This window comes from Anastrepha obliqua, chromosome 2 (assembly GCF_027943255.1).
Source record: "Anastrepha obliqua isolate idAnaObli1 chromosome 2, idAnaObli1_1.0, whole genome shotgun sequence".
Lineage (NCBI taxonomy): Eukaryota > Metazoa > Arthropoda > Insecta > Diptera > Tephritidae > Anastrepha > Anastrepha obliqua.
Window position 1 is genome coordinate 131,536,545 of NC_072893.1, and position 26,112 is coordinate 131,562,656.

Below are 26,112 nucleotides of genomic sequence, written 5' to 3' on the forward strand. Positions count from 1 at the left end.
ACCTTTATATAGACCATAAATTGAAATTGTGGACACTGTCGGTGCTCAGTACTCGATATATGTATATTAATTGGCGAATTCTTGGGTAGCCGTAGCTCTACTCATTTGCGTGCTGGGCGCAGCATGCGGAAGTGGTCGAAGAAAGTGAAGAACACCTTTTTTGCTGCAGTTTTGAATAAAGAGCATTAGAAAGTGCATAGGCATACAAAGGCAAAGGTGTCTAAAATATAAAATATTTGACAAACTTTTGGCAAGCAGTTTTGAAGTAGAACTTTTTTTATAAATTTGACACCCACAGCAACGCAAAGAAGTCTGATTTGCAAAGTTCTAATATTCAAATAATCAGAACATACTACTAAAACGTGTCTTTTCCTATATGAAAGTACATTTTTAATTAAAATTCCTGAAAAATTGTATAACCTTTTATGGAAGTGTAATTTGAGCTCAGAATCTGAATTTTTTAACGACTTTTTTATTTACTAATAACAGCTTCCTTTTTCCAGCCTTGCAATTCAAATGTAAATCATATTTCGAAAAAAAAAATTTTAAAAACAAAATACAAAAACAATTTTTTTTGTTTTTTACTTTAGACAATTTTATGAATTTGTATTTTGCACGTGTGAACTTCTATCTATTATAAGATAAAATACATTACATTAAATCTCAAAAAAAAGGAAATTTTTTAAAAGGAAAAAATAGAAAGAAAGTAAGAAAAAGCAGTTTGCATTTATTAAGCGATGTCTTGCTCCAAACCGAAAACCAAAAAAATCGTCTGAAGGTTTTTTGCTATTAAATTTCCTGCAAAACGGCCACCGTCGCCGAAGGAGTTGATGCATGACTACCATTCGGGAGTGGATATGTTCGAATTTCCGTGAATGAAACACCAAAATTGTAGAAACTGTTTTTTCTAATAACGGCTGCCCCTCGGCAGGCAATTGCAAACCTCTCTATTTCTGCCATAAAAAAAACCATTTGCCGTTTGGATTCAGCTTAAAACTGTAGGATTGTGGAAAAACATCAAGACGCACACCACAAACCGGAGGAGGAGCCAATTCAAAAACAAAGAAAATAATGTATTTCAAAATTTTGTTTTGCGTTTATAGAGGGTTTTTTTGGTTATTGAGATTTATATTTGGACGCGAAAAATTTCAAGCGCTTTAAAGAGAAAAAATTTCGAAAAAACCTCTAAAAATTAAAAAAAATTGTACACTTCCATTTCCATAAAAGAATGCTTCCTGGAATACAAAAAATTCGGATAAAGTTTTTAAAAAATTCAAAAACTGCTGGTAAAGGGTTTTCCAATATACAGGCTGAACGATATGAAGTGTTACCAACTTCTCACTGCTTGTATCTGTAAAATAGCTCCTGACATCAACGCCAAAATTGTTCTAATGACAGTTCAATATATTGTTTATAAGCCATCAAAAGCATTAGCGTCTCAGTTTTGTTGATTTTATTTTCTGTGATGGAATTCAAACGTAATAGTGTTATATTTGGCTGGAAAATCACAACCAGTCATTGTTCGTGAGCTCAGTCACCTCAAAGTGAATAAAATGTTTGTGTATCGCACTATAGATCGTTACAATGATACTGGTAGCATTGCAAAACGCTATGGAGGTGGACCAAAAAAAACCGCAACAACGCCAGAAATGGTTCGGAAAGTGAAGGCTCGACTTGAACGAAACCCATGTCGAAGTGGAAGAAAAATGATCAAAGAACTGAAAATATCGCAAGACAGCATTCGACGCATATTGAAAAATGAGCTCAAGGTCAAGGCTTACAAGTTCCAAAAAGCACACGATCTTTCATCCCAGCAAAAAAAAGTTGGGTGCGAAAGAGCAAAGGAGTTGTTGTGCGTGCACGAACGTGGCGAATTTCCTAACATTGTGTTTTCTGATGAAAACAATTTTCCAATTGAGGAGTTCATAAACACTTAAAATGATCGTGTTTACTTGACCGAACGCTCATACGAGAATTCGAGCCTACGTATGGCCACTCGAAGCAATTTCCCATCGCAAGTAATGGTTTGGGCCGCAGTGACCGCTGATGGACGCTCTCTAATCGTTTTTATCGAGCGTGGTGTCAAAGCAAATGCGACTTATTATCGGGAAAATGTTTTAGAAGCTGCTTTAGAGCCGTGGACACGCAAACATTTCGGTCGTAGACCACGGACGTTCCAACAGGACTCGGCACCGTCTCATAAAACTCGTGTGAACCAATAATGGTTAAAAAATCATGTTCCACACTTCATTTCGTCCACACAATGGCTTTCGAATTCGCCAGACGCAAATCCGATGGACTATTCTGGTTCATTTTGGAAAGCAAGGTGAGGACTAAAATATATGCCAGTATGGATGCGCTGAAAAAAGCGATTATACGAGAATGGGCCAAAATACCTCAAGATCACATTCGTGCAGCATGAAACTCATTTTTTTGACCGTTGAAGTATATAGTCAAGGCAAAAGGTAGTCATATCGAGGTAAAGTGTTTTTTGTTTTTTTTTTGTTTTTACAGAAATTTTCATATATTTGTCAGTCATCAAAATTTCTGGAACAAGATCATTTGGTTTTTTTTCGTTTAAGTCTCCGGCATTGGTCATCTAAATTGGCAGCTAAAGTGAATATATGTTAAAATTGTAATCATTTTTGAAGAATTTTGTGCGCCTTGATGTTGTTCCACAAATGGAGGGACCTACAGTTTCAAGCCGACTCCGAACGGCAGATATTTTTATGAGGAGCTTTTTCATGGCAGAAATACACTCGGAGATTTGCCATTGCCTGCCGAGGGGCGACCGCTATTAGAAAAATGTTTTTCTTAATTTTGGTGTTTCACCGAGATTCGAACCGACGTTCTCTCTGTGAATTGCGAATGGTAGTCACGCACCAACACATTCGGCTACGGCGGCCGCCATTTATATTAAAAAATAGCATTCTTCTTTGAAGATCAAAATAACACCTCTTATTGGAAAACCCTAGAATGGATTTATTTCCGTAGCAACTTCCGATATTATTTTGGACAAAAAAAGCAAAGAATATAATCTTCAACAATTCCATTTGTGATAATTTAAATGTTTTTATATACATAATTCAACGTTATCTATATATATATATATATATATATATATATTTATATATATTATATTTATATATATGTATATATAGGTAAAATTTTTCATATTTCTTCTAATTTCTTTTTTAAAATTTGTTACATTTAGCATTTTTTATTTGAAATGAAAATAAAACTTATCTTTTTCCGAAAAATTTCCGTGCTTCTTATTTTTTGAACTATATAAGCTTAAAATATCTATTTCCAAATTTTAGCACCATGATTCTTAAATAATTTTTGAAACATTAACTTCAACTTCAGATATTATTTTCCAAAACAAAATAAAAGTCCATAAATATTTCTAGCACTAACTAAAAATATTATCAAATGAAAGCAATTTTGGTTTTTTCCAAAGAGAAGTTATTTTTTTCGAAGTTTTTCAGTGTTTATAAATTTTTCAGTAAATATGTTTTCCAAATTTTTGCGTTTTAATCTTGAAATATAATATTTTCTGAAATCTGGAAATGCCCTATTCCTTTTAATTTCTTTTACTCGTTTACCAATAATTTTAAATTTTTCCTTTTATATGCTAATAAATTCTCTATATTCTTTTCTCACTTGTCTTGTATCTGAACGTCAGTTCTTCGTTTTTGCTGTTCATCTTTGGAACGCTCTACCATAAAAGATCAAACTATTCGAAATACATTCCGCTTTAAAAATGAACTCACACATTATTTTGCCCACTACATTGCTAGTATGCACGTAAATAAAAATATTTGTCTTTCGTAAAATATTTTTTATAGCATACAAGAGTTAATTTTTTTTAATTTGTAGGTCTTTAGTATGTTGGGTCACATTTTCTGAATTTTTCGATGCAAATATTTTTATTGAAAAATGGAAAAAATGCTCAGAAGTGAATTTTACTAATAGTTCGTATTAAATATTTAATAAGATTTGAGATTAACATTGAAACAAAATTTGGCTTACAATCTTCAAATATATTTTGCTGCATTAGTATTTTTTCGCAAGTGCATTTTTTGTTGCTTTTTTCATTTGTGAATTATTACTATATCTTTCAATAAATTATGTTTTGCACTATTAGTATTTTATTGCAAATATATACAATATTATACCTATATATTTTTTGTGTTTTTAAAAACTGTAAAAAAAAATTCCAAAAAATTCCCACTCTTCAGTTTTCCAATATTTTTTTATGTTATGTACTGCAAATTTTCTTAGCGAAATTTCAGTCCATCTACCCGTTCTATATTTGTCAACAAAGATAGCAAAAGACATACTCGCACTGCCTTGTTGGTTGCGGCGAAGAGTATTAGCCGAGATTAGCCGAAGGTAGATGTGGCGATTAGGCATAGAAACCCAATTACAATTGCCTGGCGATATGAGGATAAGCAGTGAGTGACAACAACGCTGAGTAATAACAAAAACAACAAAAAGCACGGCGAGCCAAGCAATAGCAATAAAAACAATACCAAAAATGTAGTAATAACAATAACGTAAGTAACACTTCCAAGCAACAACGATCTCTGCTCTCGGTGCACCGATATACCGATGCACTGACCTCGCAAACAAAGATTAAGGCGGAACCAGAATTCCCCAGCGTTGGCATATGTGTTGCAGCCATGCGTAAAAACCGAATTCCAAAGTGACACACATGCTTGTATGTATGTATGTATTAAGGATGCTAGTCCCGGGCTAGCGGCATTTTCTGAGTACCAAAAATCCCGTGACTACTTTCCAATTTTCGGGATTTGTAAAATACGAAGCATATGAAATGGAGACAGAAAAATCCTATAATAAAACAGCCACATTAAAAAGCAGTTTGCATTTACAACAGTTTTGTTGTAGACATCAGCGGTATTATTTTGTATTCAATGTTTACCTCTTCAAATGAGTGAAATATTAATATTCGTGTTGTATTAACTATTAAATATTAAAATAATATGAGTGAATTGCCGTTCAGCTTCCGGTATTAAAATTAAGTTCTGACTTTTGCATATCGAGTGCAATTACACAGGTTTCATCCCGTACAAAACTTAGTCCGACTTCTCCACCATTTGTATTGAGCTGTATTCGAGACATGCAGGTAGCTTAAGTTACAGGTAGCTATGTATGTGAACGCTGAAGTACTACTAAAGGCATTTAAAGAGAATTATTGTATTTTGTTTGGCTGGGTACTATAAAATAATTTTCAATTTATATGATTTTTTTTTTTTATATATTATAAAATTTATAATTTATAATTTTCAATTTATATAAGTATATCCAAAACCCATGATTTAATAATAAAATGTTTGCTTTTTGTGACATTAGTCTTTAAACTTTTACATTTAACATTACTAACTACTTCACAAAATACCTGTACTTATTTATATTAATTATTATTATATTTAAAGGAAAGGGATTTTTTAATCATTTTAATATTTCTTTTATTTTGAAATAATCTTAGCCCTCCTGAATGAAGCCTGCAATGTATTCCATAGTATCCTCGTAGATACTATTAAACTCTTCTCCCTATTTTAAGTCTTTGTGAAATGCTCGCTCGGTGCAAAATGTGAATTCCTTTAAAATCGTCGCGTCATCAGAAAGAAAGCTTCTTAAATCCTTCTCCACTTATCGAAGGCGCTCGGTTTCATCAGTTTGCAAGAGCTGCAAAATTTCTGGTATTGCGGGCTGTGAGTGCTAAGTTAACCCATATTGGTAACTTACGTATTTTTAAAGCAACCTAGGAATTACTTTCGCCACCTATATTTGAAAGGCATCGGGCTCGGTTGGTAAAATGTCTTATCTTTCGTGCACATTGTCCCAAAAAAATGTTCTATGCTCCCCTTGATTTAAGCGGTATGTCAGGATGTATTCTATGAAAAAGAATTCCAAAATTTTACTTTTCCTCCACGTTTACCTAAATTAACCAGAGTCAGCAACCCAGTGTCTTGCTAAGGGCGCCGATTTGTCAAGAACAAACCAGTAAGTTGCTTACTGAGCAAACCTTTCATTAATGAATTATGTTTCAGACCCCTTTATTTAGCATTTACTACGTCGTAGGACAGCTTCTCCATCGGAAATGTTGCAATTTGTTTCAAGTTGTTGCGAATTAATGAATATCGAGAAATATATGTACATTAGGGTGGTCCAAAAATGCATGGGAAATAATTTATATTAAAATTTTTATGCTGCCGCCCCCCATAATGGTAAAGAATGAAAAATAAAAAGACCCGTATTTTTTTTTTTTTTAATCAGACCATATTTAATGGTGCCGCCGGGGCTTTGAAATATCCCATGTATTTTGCATGGAGAAAAAAATACTTTTTCGTAGATTTCATGTAAAAACCTGGAAAATGAATATATTTTAACCGGATACCTCAGTTTCTCTTCATAATTGGTCAGGAAATAACAACCAATTATGAAATAATTAATTTTTTTGTATTAACTATTTTTTATAGAACCCCAAAAAGCCCCCATAAAACGAAAATCTAAGAAAAAATCGAAAAACAATATTTTATATTACTTTAAAAATTAAAATTAATTATTTCATAATTGGTTGTTATTCCCTGACCAATTATGAAGAGAAACAACTGAGTTATCCGGTTAAAATATATTCATTTTCCAGGTTTTTACATGAAATCTACGAAAAAGTATTTTTTTCCCATGCAAAATACATGGGATATTTCAAAGCCCCGGCGGCACCATTAAATATGGTCTGATTAAAAAAAAAAAATACGGGTCTTTTTATTTTTCATTCTTTACTATTTTGGGGGGCGGCAGCATACACATTTTTTTTTGGACCACCCTAATGTACATCCCTAGTATGCATGCACTTAGAGCTGGGCACAACAAAAAGTTGAGAAATTGCACATTGCAAATGTATCCTACGGCTGTCCAGACGTTTATATGACTGACTGACTGGCAGAGTGAATGAATGACTGTGACAGTTAAGGCAAAGGCATAACGGCTGATTGCGGACTGATCATGCGCTTTGAATGAAAAGGTGACGAAGTGGAAGTAATGTCGATACTGCACACTACTGTAATCTAGACCGGTAGAACACTTTGTGTGTCATATATTTTTTGCGAATATGTTTATGTACATACACATATACCCATACATATTCATATGCATGTTTATAAAGCCTCACTGCCTGGGCTACTCTGCTATGGCATATTAGCTACTTTTTTCAGCTGATCCTTTTCACTTCAATGCCGTAACATTGGATTACGAAAAATGCCACAAACATCCTGGATACAAAGTCCTTTCCTACTGACTTCACGCAAGATCTTTGGCAACTTCTTAAATGCAATTTCATTACCTTAATTCGGTCTTAACTCACACATTATTGATTGATTTGCCGTGAGTTTGACAATTTTTTGTTTGTTTATTTTCCTGTAGTTGTATTGGTGTTTTTGTTAAGCAATTCTCTAAGGATATTCAATTGCTTTGACGCGTAAGTTGTTTTTTCAGCAGTTTAAATCGTTAGCAATTGCCCACAATAATGCAGAGCCCACCAGACCTGCCGAAGACGAAAGAGCCTTTCTGAGCCTACATGAATTTCCTTTGTAGTTTAAACTTATTTATGTCTATTTTTTATTTCATTGTTGCATAAATACTGCAGATTTTATGTTTTGTGAGTTTTAATTAAATTTTGACAAGCTTGGCAAATTTGTGGAGATCACATTTCTTATGAAATAATTTCTTGGAATGGCTACACTTGTCAATTCTCAAAAGGCCCCTGGAGATGGAAGAAGGAGGGTATGATTAACGTTCTTTAAAAAAAAACGAACATGAGTAGCGAGTCAAGAGTTTATAGCCTATTCTGAGCTTGTTGCTGGAACTGTAAGAAATATGAATATTTCATCTCCTATGTAGGTATCTGTCTTATTCTATGTGAAGCCAGGCTGTGGAGACTCCTTATAGCATTTCTGGCAATCATCAAACTGGTGACGGATGTCGACCTCCAACCCAACTTACCTATGGTCATCCACTGAAACGCATGGGAAAAGATCGGCAATCCGTAGCCGAAGGCTGTCAAATTGTCTACTAAAACCAGTACCACCCCCAAAGATGAGAAAAGAAGTCCGGTAAGAAAAGCTTAACTGACTTTCAGTCACACGCATCGACCCCTCAAAGTACTGTGTAGCACAAATTGATATATTTAGAACAAGAAATGCTTTAGAACAAATCATGATGAAGTCAAAGAATATCTTCGAACAGTCGTTATTAAGAAGGAGCTCTGCTAAATAAAAGTTGTCGTCCTGGGTTCGTTGAGGTAACTGAGGGCCACATGTCTAAGTATGGAACAGAAGTAGCTGAAGGAATCTCATCTCTCTCTCTTTGCATAGAAAGAACTTTTCAGGGTTTATGCGAATTTTAAACAAAATAAGATGAGCTTATATAGGAAATACTGTCCAAAGCTGTGCAGTTAATAGCAAAAGTGGTGGTGAAAAAATGAAGTTTTTAGAGACTATACGAAGAATCAGACTCATTAATTCCAGAGCAGTATATTATAGTGCTGTGGCTGCGAAGTCAGAAAAGTTCAGCGTTGAGATAGGTTGATCCTGGTTCCATCTTTCATTAAGGGTTCTGAACAAACTCTACTAACACTGAATAAAACTCTCCTATCTCAGAAGAAAACTATACCTTCTTCCGAACCGTACCAGGTGACTGTCTGTATATTTTATTATCACGGCTCAGACTTTTCTTTATAGAGTAATGCTGTGAAAAATATGCTTAGAGAAATACCGCAGAAAATTGAACTCATAGGCCCTTTATTTTTGAAGTAAAGCTAAAGATCTACACAAAAGATTTTCAAATGTTAACTATTCATTTTCATGCCTACATTTTCTAAAGTAATCAGTGCAAGCTATACTCAGGATGCTGGACGGGGTGTGAGTAGAATTATAACCAATAAGAACGGCGACAAGCGTTGCAATATCAAGCTTGAGATCTTTAACAGATCGAATGTTCTTTTATGACCATATACAGGGATGATAATGGTTATATCAGGATATATCCTGCCTCTTTAGTGGACTTCGTAGCTGAATGGTTTGGTGCGTGACTATAATTCGGTAGTGCCCGGATTCGGGTCTCCGAGCATGAAACTCCAAAATGATAGAAAGTTTTTTCTAATAGCGGTCGGCCCTCGGCAGACATCGGAAAAACCTCCGAGTGCATTTCTGCCATGAAAAAGCTCCTCATAAAAATTCAACTGCCACTTGGAGGCAGCATAGAACTGTAGGTTCATCCATTTGTGGAAAAATATCAAGACGCGTAACACAAATAAGAAGAGGAGCTCGGTCAGACACTCAACAAAGCGTACAAGGGCCAATTATATCTGGAACTTGCCCCATTTCGCAATCCTATTGAAACCGGGAGCCAACCTTTGCTTGAACTTGACAAGCCACTCTGATTGGGTAGTTCAAAGTTTGAATTCGTAGCAATTTGCGCTAACTTCTTTTTACTCACTTAAACTTCAATATTTAGTTTTACTGGCCGTGGTTTCATTCACATTTGGGTACCTAATTAGCGCTTTCACACACGCTTACATATACACGCGCACACATAAAGACTGTTTTTCTCTTCTATCCTTTCGCATTAGTAATCACAAGTATTTGTCATTGCCGATTTGTCATAGTTCAACATCAACTTCCTGCTTTAAATTTTTTATTGCTTTACACTAACAATTCTTTCTCAAAAAACGTACTACCAAATTTCCCTGCATTTTGCTTTGCCACAAGAATTCCTGCTCTAAGTCTCTTTGATACCTATATCGATGCGTATGGCTGTGTATATGTGGAAGTGTGTATATTTTGTGTAAAACTTGCATCCGGTTCAGCGAAGAAATAAAATCACGCGGAAATCATTTAACTCATTTGATGTCGATGATATTTTTTTGTTAATTTGTTGTCCACATTCATATGTACATTTCTTCTCTATGCCTCTCTGATTCTTCTTCGTGGCAACTCTTCAACTCTTTTTCCAACCAAATCATTTCCTGCTCGTCTGCCGTTGATGCTTATTTATTGCATTTTTATTGAACAAATAGACGACGAGGGTTGACTTAACACTTTTTTCCAGTATTCCACAAGTTTCCTAAGCCTTGCCATACGTTTTCCTTCCTGTTTTCCTGGACGTGCCGTAAGACTTAGCCGTCCAGTTTTTCGCTGTGGCTTTTGTCTGCTGCCTCTCTAACAGTATTTAAAATTCTCCACACCCATCAGGCTGAAGTATTTAAATCCGTCTTAATTTTCTACGTGTAAGATTTTCTAAGTTTCACTTCTAAGGATTTAGCATATGAATAATTTGAGCTCATTTTTCAATGTCGTTAGTGGAGAACTTGTTTTACGGCCACTTCTTCAAATTGTGTGATTTTATTTATACTCGTATCTACATATTTCGCAATCGATTAATCTGGCTTGAGTTTTCAATTTACCTTGATGAGATGTTTTTATTCTTACACGAATCATTTTTCTAACGTTCCTCAAATCTTCTGGCGGGCAAAGAGGAACCGCAATCCTATCAGGTCAGTCCATAAGTTCGTGCGTTTTTTAAAGGTGGCTTTAAAATTAATAAAAAAAATGTTTAAAGTATTTGTTAATCAATAATATATTTTCCTTCATTATTTACAATGTCTTCCCAACGTTTAGGCAAATTTGTAATTCCCTGCTCAAAAAATTGTTTTTCCTTGGAGCCAAAATACGCTTCGATATCTCTTTTTATAGCTTCTTTTGAGGAGTAGTTCTTGTTACTTATATGGAATTGAAGCCCACGAAACAGGTGATAATCACAAGGTGCAATATACGAGCTCATTCAGTTTGCCTAATGTTTGCCTTGCGGTATGAGGTCTTGCATTGTCATGGTGAAACAAAACTTTGCTTCTATTTACTAAAGACGGCCGATTTTTTTTAAGGCCATACCCCACCAAATAGACAGGAGAATCTTCTTGGGGTGAAGGCCATCTCTAGGGGTCGGTTCTGGTGTTTCATCTTTATCTAAATATTGGCGTTTGCGAACAGGATTATTGTAAAGGACCCATTTTTCATCACCAGTAACGATACGGTTCAAAAAACTTTCATTTTCAAGCCGTTGCAGCAGCTGAAGGTTGGCGACGAAAAGTCTATGCGGAACCCATTTTCCCAGCTTTGAAACCTTTCCCAACTGAAACAGGTGCCTGTGAACTGTTCCATGCGATGAATTTAACCTTCCACGAGTTTGACCAAGCCGTTATCTTATGCACCGTTAGCATATTTTGAGCGCACTGAGTAGAAGAAAAAAAGTGTACCAAAATAGTTCATAAGAGATCAGAATGAGTTTTCCTGCCTTGATCGTATTTTTCATAAGCTAGTAAAAGATATCCAAAAATATGAAACGTGTTATGGAAATAGTCATTCTGCAAAAAGTGCTTGAGCGATGCGACCCATTTTCCCCTAAACTGATATGTTAACAAGCAAAAGTGGTGACATCGGACCGTACTTTTTTGAAAAAGCGGCGTGCAACGCTATACGGAGCGGTGAATGAGAACATTATCATGGCATGTTAACAAACTTTTTATGTAACTGAATTAGATAATGTGGGCTTGGGCAATATGTGGTTTAAATAAGACGGTGCTACTTGCTACAAACACATGAAGGAATGGCTCTATTGCGAACGAAATTTCTTATAGCGAACTGAAGTGGCCGCCAAGATCGAGCGATTTGACACCATTGGACTTCTTTCTCTGGGACAACATGAGAAGCAATGGTCCCTGCCGATTGCGGGGACCGAGACTACTCCAGGGCTCAAGAACAAAATCAAACGCATTTTAAATTATATACAGCCGAATTATGCGAAAAAGTCATGGAAAATTTTGATGTGCGCGACCCTTGTTGCCAGAGAAGTCGTGGTAGGTATTTAATGGATATTGTGTTTTATACGTAAATGAAATCAAAATAAAACAAAAACGATTCTAATCATTTCTCTTTCTTCTTCAATATTTGAAATTAATTCATTCATTCTCTTACGAGTATCAAGCAAAAAAATTGTGTTTTATAAAGAAGATATAAGGGGCTTTGTCCCGTTGTTCAAATGAGAATATTTTTGCTCGAAAAACACCACTTTGACTTACAAATAATTTTATTTAGTTTCTCTATATGACTCTGTATGATGCTTCAATAGGAGCTACAGGAAAAAAATAAAAAGTATATGAATCAACTTGGCCTTCGCAGTGTAGCTCTGTTACAGAATTAATTTTTTTTAAGTCCTTACATGCCTAGAATCGAGCGAAATTATCTACAAAGTACGAATATTTCGAAAACTTATTTTCATTTCGTTATCTAGAATGCCATGTCAAACGGCATTTTACGCCGCCAATTCAATGTCTTTACTCGCACTTGTCGCCGAAGTGTACTCAATTAAGTTTTGGAGAGGCAACAAAAAAAGAGTAATGAATATAAAATTTAGAATGAGGAGCTCTTTTTTCGAACTACTTAACTAGCTTCGCTGATACTTTTTGCTCCCAGTTCATTTATTGATAGCCAAATGGGCTGCAGTTTGAATCCGAGCGCCGCGAATGTCGTGACTTGGCGCCACTTTGCTGCTTGTGTCTTAGCGCAATGAAATCTGAAGTTCGAAAAAATAATTTTATTGCCGAAATAAAGCAAGACACCCAAAAAATACAAGTTTGTGCAAAATAAAATAAATTAGAAGAAATTGCAAATAAATGAAATCACAATAGGGACGATTGCTGTTTTTTTCGAGGAATGAAATGCCGCACTGCCAATATATTTTTTTTAATTTTTCTAAGAATTTTTTTATTAAATACTTGTATTCTTATAACGCTCAACGTCAGTTGAACGCACTCGAGTCGTGGCCCCCCGCCGCACAGTCAAATGTTGATTAATCCTGGGAAACGTCGCAAATGTTAGAGCCGAAATGATTTTTTGTTCTTGTTATTATACAACTAGTATTATTAATACCATTTAAACATATCGCCGGCATAGTTGTTGTTGCTATAGCGAATATGTTGCATGTTTAGGTTGTATTAAAAAAGAAAATTCTGAAAAAAAAACACTAGGCAAGTAGCCGGAATTAGTGAAAAAAATTGTCATAAACTTCAGTACTGTCAATCAAAAGAGGTCACAACTTTCTCCATGACTGCCGGCGAGCAACAAACAAACAGGAAGAAACATTCACATATTCACACACTTTTTTCAGTTTTTCGAGACTTCCTTCTTTGTAACATGACGTGGCTGTCATTTAGTTTTCTCCGCTCCTTTCACCTTTCTCTGCGCTTTCTCTCTCGTCGGTTAAATTGATATTTTCATATGCCAAAAGTGGAAGCTTTCTTGGCGACTTTTAAATACTTTTTACGTTTTATTGTTATTGTTTTTGCACTTCAGTGTCACAACTATCCGGCATGCAGCACACAATTGCTTAAAAATGTGTGTGTGTGTGTGTATAGGTGCGTGTGTGTGTGTGATATGAGTATCCTTATGAGTCTACTTGGCATGATTGAATGACGGGCGGGCGCTCACGGCACACACCTGCACTCACTCATACATTTGTTCACTTTTATTTCTGACATTATGACATTTAATATGTCTTTCGCTGAGTTTTTATTTATTTTCACTATTTTCTTGGCATTTTGGCGTTTTTTTTTTCGGGCTATTTATTTTCCCTACACTTTTCGAGTGTCATCATTGTCGCTTCATTATTATTTATTATGGGAAAATAACAATGCAAATGCAAGGAGCTGGCGTAGAAATGCTTTCTGGTGACTTGGTTTCTGTCTGGCAAGCTAAAAAATTTTTTTTCATACTGCTTGAAATAAAAATAAATATTAAAACAAATATTTTTGAGTGCAGAAAAACCAACTGAATATTAACGCAACAAATTCTCATTGTTCAAGTGAAGTTCCATATGTGGAAATTGTATTTATTTACTTGAAATATTTTTTTGTTTAAAAAATATCAACAGTAACTTCTTAGAATTGTCTCTACTACGGTTTAGGACTGGAGAAAAACAAAATAATTATTTGATATTTAAAAAATTTTTGGAGGCCAAAATATAGTATTAATGAATATATGGGAGGTTTTAGCTAATTGCTGGATAGATTAAACGAAATGCGTAAAATTTTGAGTAAAAATTAGTATTTTCGCGTTATTCAAATATTAAGCCTCTCTTGGGCAGTCGGTTCTGGCCAGACTGGCTTTTCATTTGAAACATATTTCTGAATTGAATTTAATATATTTTTATTATAGCTAACGACTCGAGCTTTCAGGTAGCTTCCTAAATTTTAATTTTCTATCGATTTATGGATATAACCTTTTAAAAAGGATCGTCGAACAGGACGAATAAGAGGCCAGAGCCGGGTGCCCAACCGAAGGTTTCAAAAAAGGTTTTCAATGGGGGTTAAAAAAGTGGAGGTAATTTTTCAAAAGTTTCCAATTTATTTAAAAGGACATTTCTGGTAATATACAAACTTAAAACGATCCATTAACAGTTAATATTTTGAAGATCTCTTTAAGAAAACGATTTTCAAAGTTAATAATATATTTTAATCTTTTTTAATCTAATTTGCTTAAAATAAAATTATTAAATTGCTCCAGTAATAGTTTTAGCGCACCCATTGGCGCTGGATAGCACGAAAAAGAAACGATTGATGGCGCTTTTTTAAACTCAGCCAAATAAAAATAAACAGAGTTTTCGCAGACGGTTTTTGAGAATTTCAAATAATATTGTTGAAATAATTCTTATTAATTTTTATAACATATTTCTTTAAATTGTTAAGGAATGCCAATCATTTATGAAAAGATAGTTTTCGACAGATTTCCATGGTTTCTCAGATATTTTTCGAAAAATTTAACAATTTTTGTTTGTGAGAGCGAAATAGTAACGATAAACAATTTCAAGATTTTCATTAAGCTAAAAAAGTGGTTCAAACTGTTTAACTATAAACAATAAACTAATAGATAATTAATAGTTTAAACAAAACAACTAAGTTTATAGATAAACAGTTTGCATTATTAAAATACCTATTGGACGATATTTGGCGGAAACTATGGTAAAAGGTTAAAAAAACTGAAATAAATTTTTCAGCAAGAAATTGCTCACGAAAGTTTTTCTTAAAATTTGCTAAGCAATTTTTTAGAAAATTTTGTATTTTATACAAATTAAAAAAAGAAAACCTAGTTGACAGAGTTTTGCAATTTTTGTTGCTTTGTTTTTAAACACGATTTATTTTAATGCAAGGAAACTAATAATTTTTTTAGTTACCAATCAGAAATATTGAAATTCAAATGGAGCTAACAATTTTTGTTTGTGAGAGCGAAATAGTAACGATAAACAATTTCAAGATTTTCATTAAGCTAAAAAAGTGGTTCAAACTGTTTAACTATAAACAATAAAATAATAGATAATTAATAGTTTAAACAAAACAACTAAGTTTATAGATAAACAGTTTGCATTATTAAAATACCTATTGGACGATATTTGGCGGAAACTATGGTAAAAGGTTAAAAAAACTGAAATAAATTTTTCAGCAAGAAATTGCTCACGAAAGTTTTTCTTAAAATTTGCTAAGCAATTTTTTAGAAAATTTTGTATTTTATACAAATTAAAAAAAGAAAACCTAGTTGACAGAGTTTTGCAATTTTTGTTGCTTTGTTTTTAAACACGATTTATTTTAATGCAAGGAAACTAATAATTTTTTTAGTTACCAATCAGAAATATTGAAATTCAAATGGAGCTAACAATTTTTGTTTGTGAGAGCGAAATAGTAACGATAAACAATTTCAAGATTTTCATTAAGCTAAAAAAGTGGTTCAAACTGTTTAACTATAAACAATAAAATAATAGATAATTAATAGTTTAAACAAAACAACTAAGTTTATAGATAAACAGTTTGCATTATTAAAATACCTATTGGACGATATTTGGCGGAAACTATGGTAAAAGGTTAAAAAAACTGAAATAAATTTTTCAGCAAGAAATTGCTCACGAAAGTTTTTCTTAAAATTTGCTAAGCAATTTTTTAGAAAATTTTGTATTTTATACAAATTAAAAAAAGAAAACCTAGTTGACAGAGTTTTGCAATTTTTGTTGCTTTGTTTTTAAACACGATTTATTTTAATGCAAGGAAACTAATAATTTTTTTAGTTACCAATCAGAAATATTGAAATTCAAATGGAGCTAACCATTTTCACTTTGTCACCAATTTCAAGATCCTCCTGGTGCAAGTTTTTTACATATCATACAATTTTTCCGATCAAATTTTAGAATTTTTTTTCTTCTAAAAATTTAATTAATTGTTATTAAATTATTATGAATTATATTCTAAAATCTGTAGTACAAAACAATTATATGTTACAATGGTTTTTAAATGCTGCCGACGGCGTTTGTTAACCCTAAAAGCAGACAAAGTCACACTTTGGCTTAGTGGAGCAGTTAAAATCCTTTCAAACCGATATCCGCCATTAGCGCATTTAGTGGTTTACTTTTTCTTTTATTAATTTACATGTTTATCAAAGCATATGTGTGTGTGTGTGAGTCCAGCTGTGTGTGTGGATGTGTGCGCGTACTCACTCATAATCGTGTTTGTTGTATTCATAATCCGGTTGCATGCAATAATCCTGCTGGTAGACATTTGTGTTGGTGTAATAGCCAATGTAATCGTCATAGTAGCCACAATTCGAATTGTAATTAGCCATTTTCGCGAAATATAGAAGAAATTCCACAGCCGTCGGCAATGCACTGCAAAATGTAGTTTGAAAAGTTTTTCTCTATATTTGTTATTCCCAAATTGGCGTCGATCACTAAGCGCCTTTTAAGGTACAGTTTTCACTTTTTCCAAAGACTTTTTACGATTCACTTTTCATATTCCGCCTTTTATATTTGAATTTCTAATTTTCACTTTTTAATATTCAAGTATCGATTTTACACTTTTTGTACCAATTAGCTGTGGGAAAAAGTTTGATATTCACTGAGAAATATTTTTTTTTAATTATTTCAAATTTGGTAGTTGGGAAATCCTAGTTTTATGAAAAGTTTACCAAATGGAAGAAAATTCAACCAGAACCATCTCACTTGCGAGTCTGTTCGATCGCTGTTAGACGTTGCTGTCGAAGTTGTAGAAAATGTATTAGAAGACGTGTGAAAAATGTGTCAAATCAAAAATCGACGCCTTCCTGCAGCCTACCACGCGTGAGTATGGCAGATGGTGTTGTAGAAGCTTCTAAAATAGTTAATAAATATTTTGATATGTATTTCCATCTACCGAGAAAACTTCAAACGAGCCTCACCAACTGGGCCTTGTTTGAAAACCAAGCAATTAGACAAAGGTGTAACTCAGGCTACGTGTGATCTGATTATTCAGAACCACTTAATGCCGTGCTGCTTTTCTTTTTTTTAGGTGGAAGTAGGCTTATTTGTACGTTGGACAGGCCTGGCGTATCGGAGTGTATGAGTGCAGCACAGCCCATATTTTGTTGACTTGTTTCCATTTTTCCCTCTGTTATTGTTTACATATTTGCAAATTCAAATATTTTGCGATTTTTTATTCAATGTTTTTTTTATTATATTCGGTGCAATTGGTTTTATGTAAAGCAAACAAGCGATAATACCAAGGCACACAAATACAGGAGAAAATATCAAATTCGCTGCATAAAATTTCTGTCAATCGATTTATAATACCCATTTGACAGACGAGTATACCAAACAGTAACAACAATAATAATACTAGAGAGCCAATTGTGCGGTATCGATTCGAGGCGGCTGCGTAGGCGTTTGAGGCGCATGAAGACAATCACTTTTTAATTGTGCAATTAGCGATTAATGTGGCTGACAAACAAGCTCATATTAACCGCTATGTGTATGTTTTTTTAATTACAAAAATATATCTGGATTTATCGATTTGCCGCCGGCGAAATCGGCAAGTGATCTCATCGATCGTGGCGAGAAATATTTTTGATTTATGATTTGAATGATGGAAGGACTTTACACTTGCGACATAAATTAGCGAAGCGAGCACGTCGAACAGTCGGATCGTAAAATCGGTTTTTATGTGTCACTGATAGGGCAAATTGGCTACCTTTTATGAAATGTTATTTTTATATTTTTATTTCATTCATGTTCTTGTTGGGCCAACAATAAAGATTTCTGTGCCATAAAAATGGGGAATTATTAAGAAATACCTCGAAGAAAGCCAACTGAAACTTTGGTAGCGCATAAACAGTGGAGTTAGAACTTTTAAAGAAATGTTTGTGACTTTTTTTTGAGTGTGAAAATCTTTTGAAATTATATCATAAATAATACTTTAGATTAATATTTTGGATGGGCGTTTCAAAGTTTTAATTTTTTTAATTGAATATTTAATTATTATATTTAAAAGATACAAGTACTTTTTGAAATCAAATTTTTCGGGAAATTTTTTACAATATTTTTTACCGCGTTCTCACTTTTTCTTACTATTTTGCATACAAAATTGAAAGTCTGAACTGGTTTTTGAATTTTTTGGTCTTTTTCATCAATTGCGTGTTTTTGGAAGACACATTTTTTTAAAAGGTTTTTAATTTTTTTATAGCATTGTTATTATACGGTTTCAGGTTTTTTTAAATTAATTATTTTGAATACAACCTCAATTGGTTTTTAGGAAATTCTGTGTAACTTTTCGTTAATTGCTTATTATTTATTTTTAAATAATAATTTTTTTTGAAATAGTTTTTTGATAGTATTGACATTGCTTTTTTATTAATATATTATTTTTAATTAATATTGTACATAACAACTTGAATGCCTTGATTTTTATTCAGAATGTTTGCTCGCTCGGGTTTTTGAAAGAATTTTTTTTTTTCAATTTTTGAAAATATTTTTTATTGACATATTATTTATTTATTATTTATTATTTCTTATTTATTAATATTATGAATAAAAACCTTAAAATTTTACTATTTTACGAATTTTTGTGCAATTTTTCATTAATCGCTTCTAGCAAAAAAAAATTTTTTTCTAAATTTTTTATACCATAAGATATTAATACGACTTCACTTTGGTTTTATTCATATTTTGCATAAAAATGTAACTTCTCGCAGTTTCCAATGCCCTTTTCCGCGCAAAAAATTTTCACTTAAAAAATCGATTCCGCACTTGACTCCCGCTAGAGCTTCCCGATTTTTTGATACCGATTTTTTTTGCGCCCGTATTACTACTAATTTGTACATACATTACCGTTGTGGTTGCGATTGAAGTGGCACAATGATTTCTCACTTCTCAAATGCCCCCACAATCGCCGATACAAGTCAAAAGGGTATTAAACGACGACTGGAGTGCTTTAAACGGTGCAAGCCTGGAGGTGCAAAACTCGCACGAAATAGTCGCGTCACATATATGCACACATGTATGCACGAGTCCACCACTTATACAAACCTATAAACAAATACTTACCCAAGTGTCAAATAACCTTTTGATTAGTACCCAATTGTTATACATCCATCCATGCCTCAGATGGCCTGCTTGTATGCGCGCATATCTCGGCGATACGTTTCGCTGATAAGCGAGCGCTGTAGGTGTATACAAGTTGTGAATGTATATAGCAAGCTCCCTCCCTCCCTCTTCTCGAGCGTGCATTGTCCCCAACACGCAGCCGCTCGTCTGTCACCTTTGACGATTTCACCTACCTATCTCGCTACCATCAATGTTGTTGGTTCTTCTGAGTCCCCATTTGTTGCTGGTGCTGCTCTGAATATTTCTCTTATTTGCCTTGGTGGTCTCTGGTAGCCGGGCGTCTTGTTTACATTTACCATTACCCAGTTAAATGTGAACGCATATATTTGTTTTTTCTTTTTTTCTTGGTGGCGATATTGAGTTATCAATATTTGATTTGTGCAACTGATAGTGAGGCACAGTAGAGTATAAAATTACAAAAAAACAGTAAGAAAAACAGTAAATTGCAACAACAATAATATGGAGTGTGTTATCAGTTTGTTTGTGGGTATGTGTGATTGTGTGTGGAGGCAAGATACCCAGTTGGAAGATGTGAGACGCTTAGCAAAAGGCTAACCTATTGGAGGTTCTCATGTTCACTTAGTATGAATGGTTCATTATGTTGTTCTTGGTTCATTGTTATGTCGTAGCCCTGGTCCACATACCACCTAATTGGACTTCAACATACCGGACCTCAGCTACAATAAATGAACTAATGCAAGGCGGTCCTAAATTCTACATTATAATGGCCCCTATTATGGTTGGATTCGATCTTCGATATTCGCTGGATGTTGAAGATCGAAAATCGAATGTCAATTTAGTATTATGAGCGGTGCAGCCCTGTCGAAATTTTCGTTGTATACCGAATTTAGAGTCGAATGCATTTTTGCTTTCAATTGTAGAGCGTATTGTGGCAAAGTTAATTAAAATGTAGGTTGTTTGCGATTATTTATCGTTTTATAGTAACCAAATAATAAACATATACTAATTTTGTTAATTTTATGCAGGTCGAAAGTCGTGAGTACCAAAGAGCCATTGGAAAGGCTGGTTGCATTAATGGAAGAGAATCCACTATTCGCAAAAGGGATTTGCACCAAAGTTCAATAATTTGTGTTGCTTTTTTTGCAGAATAGTGGAGAGCTCTTGCCTGTAACAAACATCGAAATTGGTTTTTCAAGACTCCAATTGTTCTCTCAATGATACTTCTCGCTTTAGCATGTTGTTTGTTGTATGTCCTTTGTGGAGACCCTTCCAGCATCACCTGAGACAGACAAAAATGATTAAAAACGGAATTTCAATTGGTGTTTATTATATACCGAGGAGCCAAGTATTGTGATGGCCATTGAGATGTTGCTCCTCTAAATGCGCTTTCAATGGCGACATGTTGAAAGCCATAGAATCATGAGTATCTCCTGGAGTTTTCGCATTTATATAAGTTATTTTCATTGTATGATCACAAACCCAAAATTTACATTATTCGCATTGAGATGAATCGTCGAACCGTTGTACTCATTTTCACAAAAAATACTTTTTTTAACATTTAAAAATGTTGTTAACAAAGAATTTCAACACAATCGCTTTTTCTTTTATTTTGATTTGCTGTATCAGCTGAGAAAAAATTATCTATTGTAAATGCGTCGATCGATCGAAATTCACAATAGTCTTATTCTTCAGCGAATGAGCACCATAATACCAAATGAAAATTCGTCCGATCAGCACTTTCGACTGCAGTGGAAGATCGAATGTTGCTAATAATAAGCCCCAATATGCTTTTCGGAAAAAAATGTTAAATGAAAAATTAAATAAATTCCCCACAACATAAATTCCTTAGGGTCAGAATTCTGTATTTTCACAATTCTGAAGTGGCGAGATAATGCAAATTAAAATTCTGGGTAAAAATTTATGAATTTATATGAAATTCAAATTTTTTAATAATATTGAAATACTGAAATACATAATTTTTCAATAGAGAATTTTACAATACAGAATTTTAGCAAGCAGAATTTTGAATCGAGTTCGTCTAGCAGATTTTCGCCACAAGGAAATCAAGTACTTCAATGTTACGCTCTGTGGCATGATTTTCTACTGGCTCACATTCCTCTGCCTACATTATCACAGCGTGCATACTCGTATGTGTGTGTACCCATAATGCTGGCAATGCGTGTGATAAGCTGGAAAGCAACAAAACTGACGTTGCGCTTATCACTTGACCACAACTCGCTGGTTGACATCTGATTGAACGCCGATCGAACGCGACGAAATCGACGAGTGACGACAACGGAATATATTGAATTTGATATTGTATAATGACGTTGCTTCAGTGCATGTCGGTGTTGGAGTTTATCAGATTTTGTAAAATTGTTTTTCCGCTGCTGAATTTGGGTTTTTCGATTCATCTATAGCAGTACAGGCACATACATACATGCCAAGGCAAATACCCACATCCATGCATGCGCCCGTGTGTTTTAATGTATGCAGATGCGTATGTGCTGCACAGTAGCTATCTAACCTTTGATGACTTCTGTGCAACCCCAAATGGGCTGCCCCAAAAAGAATGAAAGAAATGTACATTTATTTTCAGCCCCTTCGTCCCCTTACTTGCTTTACATTACTAATATTATTATTTACTTTATTACATGCAGTTCGATCTATGTATTTGCTGATCAACTGCACTACGGGACGTGATAAAATAATTTTACACTGTATATCCAGCTTTTGATATTTGATAAATGCTTGTTTTGGCTACTGTTTTGGGTCGTCCAAGTTATTTTGGAGCTGCTTGCGTTTTCGCTTCTATTTTGTAGCTTATCGTGCGCTCTTAACATTTTGGATGTATTAAAATTATACTTTGCTGTTGTTTATTGCCTTCGCTTTCAATCTTATCCAATTAAAAGTTCTTACTTTCAACAGCACTTACTTTGCCCACCACCACTTGACTGTGGGGACCCCCTTTCTTACCAGTGCAATTTAGTTTTTTGGTAGCTCAAATATTTTTATTTGCTGTTGCTCTAGACGAGCTGTAGGTGCAGACAAATGGCCGCCAATTAGGCCAGAGCTTGTAGAGGTAGTAAAATATATGACACCTATATACGCGGATGGGTATAGAGGAAGAGGTAAAGATAGAGATAGAAGTAGTGATAGAGATGAAGATAGGCGTAGAGATCGAGATAGATATAAAGATAGATATAGGGATGGAAAAAGAGATAGAGATAGAGACGAAGATAGACAAAGAGAGATATGCAAGCTTCAAAACAAGGCAAAACGTTCCATGTTTCAGCAGTAATTTATATTTTATTTTTGTCACAATTACGCAACAAATGGTACTAAGACTACAAACTCCCCATTCTAGTTCGAATGACCCAAAATTTAAGTTGCCCGCTAATAAGAGCGTACTCGATAGATTATGCGCATTTAAAACTAAGCAAAAGTCTCCCCAGGTAAAATGTCACCTAGTTAAAACGCGAAAGCTGACTTTGTTCCTCTCGAAAACTCTTCGACAAATCCTTCTTTACCAGAATTTCGTTTTTGATTTAAATTAGTAACACTTTCGCGAGAAACAAAGCTTAGTTTTACTAGTGCTCGCCTCATCGAGGGGAAAAAGTGGAGAAGGAAAAAGATGCGGCAAAATTTGGAGAATAGTCCGTTTGGGACCGTACTACTCAGTTGAACGTCTCTACCATTTCCTAGGCTCACTTCGCTCGATGCTGTGGCATTTATTATCATTGAAAACCATTTTGTAGTGCTTCTATTTTTATTTTGCGTATTTTTGGAACTGAGCACTGCTCAATTTGATTATTGGGAGGTTGAATTAGTTTTAAAGGTTTTCTTTTCGAAGATTTGGGGCTTTATTGTGAAAAAACGGTACAAAATATTTTATTCAAAGTATTGGCCATCGCTAGCTACAACTTTCGCCCATCTTTCGGGCAATTTCCGGATGCCGTTTCTCCAAAATTCTGGCCGCTGCTTGGCTATCCATGACTCAACCCATATTTTGGTAGCCTCGTACGAGGAGAACCGCTGGTCCGCCAAATCGAGACTCGTATGCCGGAACAAATGATAATCGGAGGGAGCTATGTCTGGACTATACGGCGGGTGGGGTAACACTTCCCAGCCAAGCGTTCCAAGGTATTTTTTCACAGGTTGAGCAACATGCGGCCGAGCGTTGTCATGTTGCAAAATAACCTTGTCGTGCCTTTTTACCGTTTCCGGCCGTTTTTCTTTCAATGCCCGGCTTAAACGCATCAATTGCAGTCGGTAACGATCCCCCGTGATTGTTTCGCCTGGTTGGAGCAGCTCAAAAAAACGACGCCGACCTGATCCCACCAAATGCAGAGCATGATTTTCTTGCCGTGAATATTCTACTTGGGCGTCGACGTTGATGCGTGGCCGGGCAAACCCCATGATTTTTTGCGTTTTGGGTTATCGTAGTGGATCCATTTTTCGTCGCCAGTCACCACCCGATGCAAAAAACCCTTCCGATTTTGTCGCTCGATCAGCAATTCGCACGTAAAAAATCGCCGTTCGACGTCGCGCAGCTTCAACTCGTACGGGACCCAATGTCCTTGCTTTTGGATCATTCCCATCGCTTTTAGACGCTTGCAAACGGTTGATTTATCAACGCCCAATGATTCAGCAAGCTCTTCTTGGGTTTGGCACGAGTCCTCGTTTACCAATTCCCCCAATTCCGCGTCCTCGAACTTTTTGGGCTGGCCAAGACGCTCCTTGTCTTCGGTGTGAAAATCACCACTTTTGAATCGTCGAAACCAGTACTCACATGTTGAAATCGACGGAGTATGGTCTGGGTAGGCCTCCTGCAGCAATTCACGGGCTTGGGCTGTATTTTTTTTCAAATTGAAGCAGAAAAGCAAAGCTTCCCGCAAATTGCGTTTCGACGGCACGAAAGTTGACATACTCGGAGCACGAAAACACTGCGTTGTTTATACTTCAGCGAAATGACAGATACTGATAAACAAAGCCTAGGGATGAGGCTTTGTCATGTTTATATATTTAGTATTGCCAACGCGATAAAGTGATAAATAGCGCCATCTGTGTGTCACCTTTAAAACTAATTCAACCTCCAATACATTTTGACTTATAACGGTTCCATCTGGTTTCTAAAACTCAACCACTCCAATGATGTGACAACCGAAGTTACTCTCATAATTTTGCTTCGGATGGCCAAACCTGTAAGTCTTTCATTCTTCTTGCTGGCCGATTGCTTAATATTTCTATGGAAGTATTAAGAGAACGACTGAGCATTGATTTTTAAGATTCAGCCCAGTAAAAATTTTACTTTTACTTTTGACTTGTCTACTCAGCTCAAACGAAGTCATTGGCACCGTTTTGCTCATAAAGTAATCAGCTTTAAATGCCATCCACATCCTAGTTGAATTTCAAATATCCTCGCCCTCCTTCTTAGAATATGAGCAATTAGTTGGTGTGCAATTTTCCTTCCTTTCTACTCTTTTAATTGGAATGGGATTACAAACTAAATTTACTGGAAAAACAGTGATATCAAACTTATATCGAAAAGTTCACTACCTAGATTTTGTACGGAATTTCCCATTTCCCATTATCTTACCAAAGTGTTAGACATATTGTACATTGCGAATGAAAGACATTTGCAAAAAGCCGCAGTAGTTCATAAATTGTACATTTCTAATCTTTAAATCTCAGCATAAAATAAAATAAATTAAAAATAATGACTAGTTAGATTATGTCGCCGTTTCGATAGGAATTTGCCTTACGCTGACTTACGCTACCTTAAGTGGCAGCACCAAAATCACATAACATATTATTAAATCGACACTCGAGTGGCCACTTCAGAAGTAACGAACAAGAGGCAGACGAGACGTAGAATTCTCCAAACTGCTGAAGCACTGAAGCCAATGTTTGGTTGTTGTTTCGCAGAAATGTTGAGTTATGTCAGTTTGATTTGTGTCAGCGCTTGTTGGCTTGTAGGCTTGTAAACTGATTGCAATTACGCGTTGCCCACGATATGCTCGCAAAACGAACAACAAAGGCACAGACAATAAAAGCAATGAGTAAAGGGTACGCAGGTGCAATGCAAGGGATTCACAAACGCTGGCGAATTGGAAATAAGCGAGGCGGCAAATAAAGGCTGCGGGTATATTTCAACTAAAATGAGTTTAACTTAGAAATTATTCCTTGGTAATTAATCGGTAATACATATCAGTTTTCCTCTGATTTGTTTCAAATTTTGACCCAAAATTACGGAAGCGTTAAGGTTTTTAAATATGAAAAAAGCACAAAAATCGGTTTTTGAAAAAAGTTGCTCAGATGAGTCCTAAGCCTCACAAATACCGAGTTGCCCTGCCTAATTTCTTACAGTTAAACATCTATAACCCTTTAAGTTTTCATCTGATTTGCTTGAAATTTTGACACAAAATTGCGGAAGCGCTAAGTTTTCTAAACGTATAAAAAACACAAAAATGTGTTTTAAAAAATTCGGTCAAATGAGCCTAAAGATTCATTAGTACCAAGTCACCCTAACTAAATACTTTAACTTACATTCACACTAAATTATTACAACACCAATAGTGTAACTATTGCATCTTTATATTCATTTATTGTATTACC

General features: G+C 34.9%; 1 protein-coding gene across 1 annotated transcript in view; it reads right to left on the minus strand.

Annotated features, from left to right (window-relative positions):
- The window catches only part of LOC129238038 (homeobox protein vnd), a 52,896-nt gene extending 36,154 nt beyond the window's left edge, over positions 1-16,742 (minus strand). The window contains exon 1 of the mRNA XM_054873074.1: positions 16,618-16,742. Within this exon, the coding sequence (XP_054729049.1) occupies positions 16,618-16,742 (125 nt within the window). The remainder of the gene's footprint in view (positions 1-16,617) is intronic.
- Positions 16,743-26,112: the final 9,370 nt, after the last annotated feature.